This window comes from Rattus norvegicus, chromosome 18 (genome assembly GCF_021556685.1).
Source record: "Rattus norvegicus strain SHRSP/BbbUtx chromosome 18, alternate assembly SHRSP_T2T, whole genome shotgun sequence".
Taxonomy (NCBI): domain Eukaryota; kingdom Metazoa; phylum Chordata; class Mammalia; order Rodentia; family Muridae; genus Rattus; species Rattus norvegicus.
The window spans coordinates 70,141,032-70,153,983 of record NC_141551.1 but is presented as its reverse complement, the minus strand read 5'-3'; the positions used below and the strand labels follow the sequence as shown (position 1 = coordinate 70,153,983).

The 12,952-nt window shown below is 44.7% G+C and overlaps 1 protein-coding gene and 1 long non-coding RNA gene across 7 annotated transcripts in view; one reads left to right on the top strand and one right to left on the bottom strand.

Annotated features, from left to right (window-relative positions):
• Myo5b (myosin Vb) overlaps positions 1-12,952 on the bottom strand; it is a 303,903-nt gene that overhangs the window by 211,275 nt on the left and 79,676 nt on the right. Inside the window, exon 1 of one of the 6 annotated variants that reach the window (XM_087592154.1) lies at positions 5,688-5,842. In XM_087592154.1, the coding sequence (XP_087448280.1) occupies positions 5,688-5,738 (51 nt within the window). In that variant the 5' untranslated portion in view covers positions 5,739-5,842. 6 annotated transcript variants of the gene reach the window in all.
• Positions 5,897-12,573, top strand: LOC120098281 (uncharacterized). Its single transcript, XR_015643066.1, has 3 exons — positions 5,897-5,970; positions 7,388-7,672; positions 8,868-12,573. It is a non-coding gene; the product is annotated as an uncharacterized LOC120098281 (long non-coding RNA).

The following is a 12,952-nucleotide window of genomic DNA, read 5'->3' as shown; positions in this document are numbered from 1 at the left end:
ACATCACCTGCTCTCTACAACTTTATAAAGATTGGAATCCATAACATCGTAGCAATTACTATCCATCTGATAACAAGCCCAGCCCATCTCCAGGCAACACAAAGAATGCCGAGCCCTGTTACCTTTCCCAGAGACACAATTGGATCACCCAGCAGTGCCTTCTTGAAATTATGTATCAGATGAAACTGGGATAACCAGTTGAGACTTTAAGCTATATGGTGACGTAATGGACCATAAAAGTACACAAAGATAATTTAACACGCGAATGCTGTTTAGCATAGCACTATTACCTACAGAGGAGGGCAGTTACTCAGAAAGGCAGAAGCCTGCCCTGTTCTACTGCTTGGGAAGCTGGATTTCTCATTTCAGCAGTTGTCCCCTCCACCATGGACTGAACAGTATTCACAGGAGAAAGAGGACAAACAAAAGGCATGATTGTCCATCTACTCTAGCCCCACCCAAAAACTTGAAATGCCTTCAAAAATGTTTCAACAATTTTTCTGTGGGAATATGGTGCTTTCTTGAAATTTTATTTTTATTAAAAAATGTTTTGAGAATTTCACACATGACTTCTTTATTTACATAATTTCCATTCCTTCCCCCCTTTTCTAATTTCTGTGTGTCCTTTCTTTCAAACTCATGACTTATTCTTCAATTATTGATTTATATGTATACACACACATACTCCATACTAAATCCATTTAGTGATGCTTGTATATGTACATGTGTTTAAGAATGACTACTTGGGATTAGATAACATATCAGGTGTGTCATCCCTTGAGAAAACTGATTCTCATCTCAGAAGCCATTGGATCTCTCTGTAGGTCTTTGTATGGGAGTGAGATCTTATAAAATTCTCCCATTGTCAAAGGCATGCCAATTGGTACCATCATTATCAAGGTCTTCTTTAGGCAACCCTATTGACATTTAATGGGTGTAGCTTCGTAGTCATGTTTAAAACATACTCTCTAGTAGCAGGTGTCTTGATCCTTTGGCTCTTGCCATCTTCCTGCCTCCCCTTCTGGAATTTTCTCTGACCCTTAAATGAAAGATTGTGTTGTAGCATTGGGTCTGGGCACCCCACAGTTACTTTCTGTCTGCATTTAGACCATTTATGGACTTCTGTAAGTCTCTCTTCTATGGCAAAAGAATTTCGTTTGATGAGAGGTGAGAGTTACATTTCCTGTGGGTATAAGGGAGTGGTTTTGGAATACAGTTAGGAAAAGTGGCAGTAGTAGGTTCCCTCCAGGGTCTAACCTTTCCATGTATGCAGATTTTTGCTGTGTTTATAATACTAGACATGAGTTTCCACCTATTGGGTGGGCCTTAAGTCAAATTACAATGTTGTTAGTTACCCCCAAGATACAAGGTACCACTATCGCACTCTTGTGAATATCTTGTTAGGTTGGTTATTGCTGTGGTCCATAGGCTTCAGATGCATGTAGGAATATTGATTGGTTTTCCACATCCCTGTCCCCTGGCCTCTGGCATGGCATCTTCTACTTTCAGAGTTAGATCTAGGGCTTCCAGGCCAGTCCCAGATAAATTCCTCCGAGTTCTGTGTCTGAATAACAAATCCATGCTCTCACACATTTGTGGATCTTGGATTTAAATCTTTAGATTTGAGCATAAAACCTAAAGCAACCAGAGAGGCCAGGAGAAAGGGACCAGGGTAATGTGGGTGAAGAAGGCACTCTGTAGAGGGAAATAGCAGAACACAAGCACAATGAAGAAAGAAATGAGGAAAGGGACAGACTGTAAGTGCAGAGGGGAAGGGTAATACAGAGGAAGGAAGAAAAGAGAAGCAACATTAAGGATGTTTCTTAAACACAGAAACTTATGAATGTATATGTATATGGGGGACAGGGAGGGGAGGGAGGGAGAGAAGGAGGAGGGAGGGAGGGAGGGAGGGGAGGAGAGAGAGAGAGAGAGAAGTTTTAATAGTTATGCCACTTTCCTTTAAGAAGCTATAAACTAACAATAACTCCAGTGCCCCAGGCATGGGAAGTCTCCTTTGAGTTTTGGTGAGGAGACTCCCAAAATAATGTCATTACTGTTGCCGCTTTGCTGGCTGCCAGAAAGTAAGGCCCTATTTCTCAAGGCATCACACAAAGACTTGAAGAAATGGCACTTTTCATTCACCAAGACTGTGGGATGCTGTACTGTTGCGAGCAGAGTGTCGCAGGCCACAGTGAGGGTGGCAGAGAAGGGTACTGTGAGGAAGGGTACCAGAGGGGGGTGTGGTCACCTGCTCTCTGAAAGCTGGGGTAACTGGCTTGCCCTCAGGACTAGAACCTGAATCTTCCATTGAGGTGCCCCCCACAGCTTCTTCTTGGAGACATTTTCTAGGAGCAAAGGCCTTTCCCACTCTCTGTTACTACTTTTGTAAACCCGATACATCATTTCTTAATCTCGGCATCCAGGGGGAAGATCTCATACCCATCCTGATTAACTATCCCACATGAATAAAACATTCTTTTTTTTTTTTTTTTTTTTTTTTTGGAGCTGGGGACCGAACCCAGGGCCTTGCGCTTCCTAGGTAAGCGCTCTACCACTGAGCTAAATCCCCAGCCCCTGAATAAAACATTCTTAGAGCCATTAATTCACATAAATATCTAAGCACCAGTGTGGCAGGTGCCAAGGTACATGGACGATAAGAAACAGTTCCTCGTGGCGCCAACTGACACTTTTCGGTGCTCGGCCTCTCCTCAGTTCGCTGAGGTCACATGTAGTGTCACACTGAAATCTCAGATAATTATGTGAGTAGCCAATCATAGTATGAGAAGCCCAGGAGAGATGTTCCTTAAAGAGATGTCAAAACAGCTGTACAAAGTTAGGCCTTCAGTATTAGCTGCCTAGCCTGTGTGCAGGACGGAGCTTGGCAACCATATTATCATTACCTTCGAAAAAGGTAGTTTTACAAAATGTTTGATGTCTTGATACAAAGACCTGATACAGGCACTCTTGTCTGTATTCTGGTTTCCATCTGCCACAAAAGCATGGGCTTCAAACTGAATTTCTCAGCACAACACCAGATCTTAGTTCTGCTTAACTGGTCTGTAAACACCCTTCTAAAGAGTTTCACTATAAAATAGCACAGATTTGGGGCTGGGGATTTAGCTCAGTGGTAGAGCGCTCACCTAGGAAGCACAAGGCCCTGGGTTCGGTCCCCAGCTCCAAAGAAAAAGAACCAAAAAAAAAAAAAAATAGCACAGATTTTTTTAAAATAAAGAAAAGTTACAAGTATCCATATCCTCCACACTCAGTGTTAATTTTTTATGCAATTCCAACTATGGAATTTAAAAAGACAAAAATCAAAATAAGACCTTCCATCACCTTTGTGGGTTTCATCCCCAATCCAACTGCAGTCTTGACCCCAAAACACGTCTGTTATGCTACCTTAACAGGGGGTAGACTCTTGCCCATGTTTGTGTGCCATAACTTTATGAATAGGAATCCTAGAATTTCTAAACTTCTGATTGTAGATTTCAGATAAATAGTAACATAGTATCCATCCTGTAAATTTTAGAACCACCACAGACTTCATTATTGTTGCTATGGGCATATCTGGTTCGCCCATTTTAGGATTCCAGCACATGGGTATGGTTATCCACCCAGCCCTCTACTGCTGAGCTTTGAGAAGAGTTCACCTACTCACTCCTCAAACTATCACTCATGTGACTGTGTGTGCCCTACACCATTCAGGCACTGGGAAAACACTGAGAAGTTATATGACCTTTGAGACCAAAGGTAAAGAACTTCCTTGTAGAAATGCCAAGCAAATGAACTGAGTCTTTGTACGGAGAGCTCACAAAAATACACAAAGACAGGGGAAATAACTCGGGGCTACGTATGGCAGACAAGCACTCTACCTCTGAATAGCAACCTGACTCCAAATCTTTGGAAGATTCCCATTTCTATCGAACTCTAAATTAGCTCGTGAGGGATACAATGGAAAGAGCACAACGATTCTTATGGCCTTCGCTTTGACGTAGCCCCTTACACAGCCCAGAGTTCTTGTTTACCCTCCTTTGAGGACCCTATATTAAAAAAAAAAAAAGAACAAAAAACAAAAAACTATCACTTTCTACTAATTGCCAGGATTATGCATTCGAGCACATTGCCATTTAAGATCTAATGCATCCACACATACATCATTGTATAACGTGATTTATAGCATGCACTTCATCTCAGTCCCTCCCAGCCTCTGTTTTGCATGTCTATCTTATCTATACATCTAGATCATAAACTTCCTTGGACGATGACTTGTGTATTATGTATCTCTGCTTCTTCTAGGATTCTTGGCCCAATAGAAGGCCTCTGCTCATGCCTGGCAAATCTTTGTTACTGAATTCTATTACTCCCAGCTTCAGTAACATCATGGCGGGGATTTCTCCCTAAAACAATCATTTTTCTTTGTCAGTCCTCCTACCTGAGTGACCTTCAGGAAGGCAAAGAAATTTCCTTTTAAAGTATCATTTTAAAGTACATTTTAATTTACTTTTGATCAACACAAAATCGTATACTTTTATAGGCTACCGTAAGGCATTCTAGTACACAGGCACTATTTATAACCATCGGGTAAGGGTAACTGGTGGCCTGTCTTCTCAAACATTTGGTTTTGGAAGAATGAAAATCCTCTTGTGTTGGTTTTTAAATATTCAGTTGCTGTTATAGCCATAACTATCCTGATGTGCTGCAGGGCACTGGGAGTTACCCGTATGTTCCTATGCGTATTAACCAGGCTCTCCACTCACAAGTACATGCCTCTTTCCCAGAATCTAGTAGCCATATTCTATTCTTCTATTTTTCAAAGTCAGCTCCCTTTATTAAGTTGCTTTCACAGACCAGAAATACAAAATAAAAGTAGAAATAGGCCCCTGTTAGGAACTACAGGCCTGGCTCCCTATGACTCCAGCTACAGCTACTTGAACAGGACAGGAAACAGCCTTACCCTGCCTCTGGATCTGATGAGTCAAAGAATTCAATTTTTGCCCTTGCCCTGTTCACTTCTCCAGGCTCCCTGCTCATTTTGGTACCGGTCTCTCACACAGTCCTTGGATTCTGGGCCATCTGACTAACTGCTCCTGGTGGCTTCCACTTTCCTGAGGTGCTGAGGGAAGCACCTGACCTCTGCTGCTTTGCAAGGAAGGCTCCTTGCAATGTGTTGAGAGACTGGGTCGGAGTGTGTTAGCGTCTACTCACAAGGCACTGAAGGATCCAAATCCTCATCCTAATTTCCTACTTCCCATAGTCTATTCTCTAAAGTGGCGTTTTAAACAGTTACCTGAAGATCGGTTAGTTCATAGGGACATTAAGGAGAGATGTGAGAAGTAAACCCAGTGTCTTTCTGAGGAAAATTAACAAGAGGCCTTTGTTTGGCACACATGGATTCCACCCCCCCCCCAACCCCCAGAATGAGACCAATGATCAGAGACAAAGCCCAGAACGATGGCATCCAGTATGAACACCCTTCAGTGGGTGAGATTCATAGCCTCCGTTCTACCATTGGCATTTCCACTCATCTGAGAAATCACAACCATCGCACCCCATGCTTCTACCTAACCTCTCTTTTTTCAAAAAGACTTTTGGGGGATTTTTTTAAACAAATCAAAGTTTTCTAAAGTATAACTTGAAGTCAGTCGTGCTCAAGCCTTTGGTGTGCTTTGAGTCTCCCTGCAACTGACCTGCCATGTTTTACAGTGCAGCATAGAGGAGTTACTACCTCTCGGATCCATCTAGAAGGAACATCACTTCGTTACCGCATCCCCCATCCAAGATCCACAACATCCTACAGTCCTAACAAACAACTTCCTTTATAGGCATGCAAACAAACTCTGTTCCAAGTTCCAAGCTGGAATTCAGAATTCTTTTTTTTTTTTCCCCACAGCAACCATCCTAGAAGTGCTAGTTTCCTAGGATAGCCCAAACAGTCTAGATGCCTAAAATGCACCTCAGGTCACTCAGCAGGTATGTACCTGGGCCCCAGCTAAAGATAAGGAAGGGCAAAACCTCTACTGGGAACATAGATATGGAACAATGGAAGTGGAACCAGGTCCTCTTCTGTCACTCAAATGCACCGTGGTGGGGGTGGGTTATAAAGGGTCTGCTAAATATTTGAAGGGCCATCTTAAAAGCCTTGATTAGTCAACGCACATTAACTAGTGTAGGTGTCTGTAGGATGATGTCACAGGTGAGGCAGGTACAGGATAGAAGGAGGCCTGCCATTGGAGGAGAAGGAAGGATGGGCGGGAGAGAAGTTTGAAGGAAGAGGAGGAGACGAGGGGAGAGAGGGGAGAAGAGGAGACGGAGAGAGGGGAGAAGCCATGGCAGGTGATGTTAAGATTCTGCTCTGTGTATTTACAGGTTGTTATTAATGTTCTCAAGGGATGGATGGTACTGGGCTTTGTATGTTTAAGTGGGCAATTATATCTTACCAACCAATTGGATCTAAGATTATTGTGTTGTGTGTTCTTTTATGTGGGGGTTTGAGTGTAGAAAAGTGTGGCTGGGATGTGTTTCCACCAAGATATCTAGCAGATATCTTGGGACACCCGAGGTGTAGACCCAGTGAGGTAAAAGACCAACATTACCGTTTTATTATTATTATATTTTTACAACAACAGTGTCTACACTGATAAACTATTAAATCCCCTTCAGAGAAGAGAACTCCTATTTGAAACATCTCAATGTTTTGGTTCTTTCCCCTTCATTGCGTCCCTATCCTTGGTCTTTGGAAATTTAGTCACAACTGTCACCTATAGTAATAAAGCTACAGTTTATAGATGATACTTCATAGAGGCCAGCATCTGCAGATCTCGGCCATTAATTTGCAAGAGGATACCACAAGGTAGTGCAAACTCAGAAAAGAGAAGCTTTTAAGACAAAGATGCTAGCAGCCTCCAAAGTTGTCTCAACTCTGCCGACTTTTCTTTCTTATCTGAAGCTACTGAAGCGACTTCTGCCGTCGTGCAGTTAAAAGAATGCTATCTGTTTTTAAACCGAGCCACCTGCCTCAGGTTCAGGATAGGTTTGAATCTGACCCAGTGACACGAGGCTCAGCAGCTCTGCCTTCTGTTCAGTTTCTGTAGAATGAAACTCTCATTTGCACGTAGGCATACCTCAAATATATTCAGAAGCATAAAAAGCTTACAGGAAAGGGGGGAAATGGGGCTGGAGAAGGCAATGGTTAGCTTCAAGGATGCTCGTGCACGGAGGCCATCCTCAAAAAATCTGGGGAGCAGGAGACCAATGGGACTACTGGTTTAGGACAACCCCAAGGAGAGAGTTCACTGGAGCTGTGTAGCCCAATCCTCTACACCAGTAGACTTGGGCTATTTCAAGGCTCTTACTTCATGAGATTCATGCATCTGGCCTGCTTCTGCAGGTTTCTAATTTCAGCTGCAGAGACAGCGTCCAGGAAATGAGGCAGACACATATAAAGGCCCTTCAGAAACAGAGAAGATTCCAAATGAATAACCACTTGCCTTGAAGGGATTTCAAATAAGAGGCTCAAAGATGGAGAGAGACGATTAGAAGAAAATGATAGACCAAAAAACCCACAGAAGCAGACACAGCCTGAAGCTGAAACGCAGAGATCAGTGATGCGAGAGGCATCCTGCATTTGAAACTGAACAGGAGCTGAAGAGAAAGGCTTAGGGACGAGCCCAAGGTCAGGACGTGTGATGGGGAAGGGACTGGGCGCGCAGTTCCTGCTTCTGGGTCCTTTCTAACCCTCCTAAGGGTGTGCTTACAGCTTGTAACTTTGGTTAAGATTCAGTAAAATATCTTAGTGTACTCGAAGTAGTGTAGGCTGGTTACAACAGTACCGTGGAAACCACAGGGTGACGGAAATGTCCGTCAGCTGCTTAGTCTTTGAGACTTTCCAACAGTGTGAACCTCAGCTTCCCTCCGTTATTTTCTAAGATATTTTATTAGAGGGGAGGGGAGGAAGAGTGGGAAGGGGAAGGGGAGGAGGAAGGGAAAGAGAATGGAAGAGAACAGAAGTGGGCGAGGAGGGAGAGAAGGCAGGAGGGAGGGAAGGGAAGAGGGAAAAGGGGGAGGAGGGGAAAGGGGGAGGAGGGAAAAGGGAGGAGGGGAAAGGGGGAGGAGAGAGAAAAGGGGGAGGAGAGAGAAAAGGGAAGAGGGGGAGGAGAGAGAAAAGGGAAGAGGGGAGGAGAGAGAAAAGGGAAGAGGGGGAGGAGGGGAGAAGGAGGAAGGGAGAAGAAGGGAAGAGGGGAAGGAGGAGGGAGCGGGACAAAGCGGAGAAGAGAGGGCCAGTGGCTCAGTCAGTTGTATATTAATGTAAAGATTAGGCTTTCTTCAATTTCCTCTCACCCAACCCACCAGAAGCACTGCCAGCCCCACCTCTGAGCCCCAACTGTCCTTGTCTCCCATCTTTCTGGAGTACCCAACATCTGGCCCCCATCACTCACACACTGACCCAGACAGCAGGTTGTATGAAGACAAATGCAGCCTTCGACGTTGATCCCTCATCGTGATTAACTACACTATACCCATTAGAAGACCTCAGAAGGATTTGTATAATTGTACTAATCAAACTTGTTCCATCAGTGCTAACCTATAAAACCTCTTTGAACTCAGTAGAAGGCATTCTAAAACCTCTCAGGCAAGGGTAGTGCTATTGGATGAGTCCTAACTTGACTTAACTCAACTTAGATACTCAAGCTATAGTCTGTTAAAAACCCATCCCTATAGAGCAGTGGTTCTCAGCCTTCCTAATGCTGTGACCCTTTCATGCAGTTCCTCATGTTATAGGGACCCCCCAACCATAAATTTATATTTGTTGCTACTTCATACCTAAAATGTTGCTACCATTAACTGTCATGTAAAAATCTGATATGCAGGATATCTGATATGCAACCCCTGTGAAAGGGTTGCTCCACCGCTCCAAAGGGGTCCTGACCCGCAGGCTGAGAATCACCACTATAGAACGAAGTTGTCAATACACCCGACAAGGTGATTCCTTCCCAGTGAAACCTAGTAAGTGATCACCAAATATCAGCCAGTGGTTGCAATGGACAGAACAGCCGAGCCTCACAGGGTTCCCTGGCATGACCTTGCAACCTCAAGGAGCTAATAGAGGTAGTTATGGGTCTGGTGGCCACAGGGGACCCTCCACAGTGGATCATGAGCCTTGTAAAGTGAAGAGAAAACCAGAGACACCTTGATTTTGGGAAGAATCACCAACCAGGAAATCAAAGCTCAGTCTAAAACTAAGAAGCTACTACGACTGTTCTGTGCCCAAGAGTATAGCGATGTAATGACGGGGCCACGGCCAACTTCTTATAGCCTGGACCACAGCCAGGGTTCACAAGAGACTACTCAGGAGCAAGACGGTAACTCCTCCCAGAGTGCTACCCACAGTAACATCCCCTCCACAGTATGATTGTCCTTGAACCTTCCATCAAGCAGGTCACTGTGTGTGTTTATGTGGGGCTGTGCTTTACTGACACCAAATGATACGTGGTGGCACTAGACCGCTTTAAGCAACTGATTGTTTTATGCATGTGCTGTTCGAATAACTTGAGATTCAGTGTGTCGAGCTGTAGTTGTTGATTTAAAGCAACAGCACCAAACCTAGGCATCGTGTTGTCTACTTTCTAGTTAAATCATAATATTGATATTAGGTGTCCCAAAAATCCTATCAGAATCTACAGTGGAGTATCCTAGTACTCAGCCTTTTCTCGTGACGGAAACGGTCCAAAGGCAAGTCTTCCATGCCTTACAGGCCTCAATGCAGATTTTGGGACAGCTGATCCACGTGGTTCCTATCGGCAGCACAGTTGCATGGAGCTGGACCAGCAGGGGAAGGTTTGTGAGCAGACGCAGTAATTCAATGGAGGAAAGAGAAAGACAGTCTTAAATGACTGGAGACAAGTCAGGTACTGCACTGAGCCAACTTTCTGTGTGATCCAGGCCACTCCATGCTCTGGGACCAAAAGAAACTCAGAACCAGCAAATGTTCACTGCGTGGTGGGTGAGCCAAGAGCATTCACCTGAGAGCAGACAGATGACGGCACCTCAGACCCATGCAGCCTGGTTCCTGGAACTCCAGGAAGTGTCCCGCAAGTCAGGCGATCTGTTCCCCAGGTGCTTTCCTCTAGTACCCAGGTCACTGTCAAAATGTTAAACGTGTACACTCCTCTGGATGATGAGAAGAACAGTGTCTTTCGTGTGAATGATCTCGGAATAACTGCAAAGTGAACATCCTTGGTGACTGCTCTTAAACGCCAAGCACATGCAGCCCGTCTTGTTTTCCCTGCAGTTTATCCGCCATGGTACCAACCCACATCTACTGTGCCTCAGTCTGAAACCTCAATCTGAGATTGTAGGTTTCCAATCTCAGAGATATCTGGGTCCTCGTCTCTTGTACCTGCTGCTCAAAAACTGACATTGCAAAAAGAGATAAAAACAAAAATACCTAGAACAGGAAATGCCCAGCAAGCATCGGAGGGGAATGGGCTTGGGGATGTCGAGCTACACAGCATGGAGGCTTCTCACATAGGATGCCATCAGAGGTTCCAAAATAGTCTAGTGACATGTGATCACTGTTTCAGGCCACTGGAGGCAGCACAGTGACACACAGAGGCACGGGACGGAGAGGAAAGAAGCTTGACAAAGTGTCAAGTATGAGGCTTCTTCTACTGCCACAGACCTGCCTCAGAGGCAAGACCTTGCTGCCTTGCCTCAAAGTACGATCTAGCAACTCATAGGTCTCATCTCCAACAGTTTAATAACATGGGGTCTTACCAAAGGAGGAGAAATGTAGGCCTGCAAGAGGCATTTTGCAAGAAGTAGAGATACCTGACATTGAATTTTATGCTGCTTTTATATGGGTCTGGGTGTCTGAGTCCTTTTGGTAACCGTCTGTGTATATATATATACAGAAACAGTTTGATTAAGAAATTGAATATCTTGGGGTTGGGGATTTAGCTCAGTGGTAGAGCGCTTGCCTAGCAATCGCAAGGCCCTGGGTTCGGTCCCCAGCTCCGGAAAAAAGAAAAAAAAAAAAAAGAAGAAATTGAATATCTTAGAATTATTTCCCCTGCAAAGTCACCTGGCCTCACCAAGGCTAGTAAGCATTTAATACTGGACATATAAAACCTATCCCCCACCCCAAACCTCATTACCAGTATTTGGTAGTACCCCTCCCTACGCTGTGCCTCTCGTGGGCTCTCTAGACTAGTTGGGGATACTCAAGGGAGGGCAGAGGCTCCATGATCCCGACAGAGACTCTCATAATCCTAGGCAAACTTCAGGGATTTGCCTCCTGCCACACGGTAGGCACCTTCTAAGCTCACAGCCAAGTTACCCAGCCGATATTTCAGCGGAGACCTGGCTGCAAACTGGAGTGCTTGAAGGTGGTACAAGTACAGGTCAATGACAGAGCCCGAGAGCATCTTCTCTGTACCGCACAGATACATCTGTTTGGATATCCACTCTAGTAATTCTTAACTGACTAGATCGCTTTCGCTGTCAAGATTAGAGCAAAGTATTTTATGTGACATCTGCTTCTGCTAAATCAGAATCTCATTTCCTCCTGAGCTGTCACACGGAGCATGGGATACACAATGCTGGCTGTGCACACGGAATTGAGAAAGTCACCTTCTCAGATAAAGGAATCCTAGCTTCCTTAATCTAACAAGCCTCTACTCTTCCCACTCAATAGACCTATTGAAAACATGATGACCTCAACAGCTAACATCAAAGACTGCGTGAATTATGTCTAAGGGCTTCAGGGTGTGAGCCGAGAGAGACCTTAGCCCTCTCTTGCTAATGGTTATTACCAAGCATGGTCATGGGTGCTAAGGAAGGCAGAGCTATGAACAGTGTGCCTGTCTTCTCATCCCTTTAGGACAAAGGAAACAGCAAATAGAACCAGGGCTCAAGCTTCCTCAGTACTAGGCTCTAACTTGGCCCACTGCTTCCTGTTGCAGAGGACATTTCTCTACAGACCGTGCTACCAACACTTCTTGATACTGATGTGGCTGGGAGAGAGCTAGAGTCGATACCACACATGAGGCTATGCTGCAACTCCCACCTTGGTTTGAATTTACTAAGTGACAACTAACTCTGAAAAAGTGGGAGATCTAGAAAGTTACAATCCAAACCCCATCGAAAGATGAACAAACTCTGGAGACTGAATTATGGCATGGTGACTGGTTAACAATAGTGCAGTCCAAAAACAGCTGGAAGGTCCAGGGGGAGGGTTTCCTACCACATTAAGCCAGATACTAGGACAGGAAGCAAAGAGACGGTGACACATGGTGCATAAAACCAACCTTAAGCTGACCCAGTGGAGGTTTGCACCTTAGGAGTATGCACTTTTTCAGAACAAGGCAAGCACTTGAGCACCCCATACCTTCCAGGATGGACAGCAATTGCAAGGGTAGAGGGCTGAGAGTGCAGCCTAGATAACAAGCATAGGGTCTGCACATTACATCCAATATGGGGACAGAGATGTTTGCTAACAGTGATGGCGAAGTGAGAAAAATCAAGGCGCTGTGGTCACAGGTCACTGAAATGTGGTGGTTTGAATAAACAGGTCCCCAAGACTCATATATGTGAATGTTTTGTCATTACAAAGTGTCACTATTTGATAAGGATTAGGAGGTATGGCCTTGTTGGAGGAAGTAGGTCTCTGGGATTGGGATGGGGACTTGAGATTTCAAGAGTGAAAGCCAAGCCCAGTGGCTCACTTCCTGCTGTCTGAGGATCTGAACATAGAACTCTCAGCCACTTCTCCAGCACGGTGTCTGCCTGGGTGCTGCCATTTTACTACCATGACAATGGACTAAACCTCTGGAACTTAAATCTCTGAAACTATCAACAAGCCTCTAATTAAATGTGTCTTTGACAAGAGTGGCCTTGGTCATGGTGTCTCTTCATGGCAATAGAACACTAAGGAACCAAGCTGTCAATATACCAA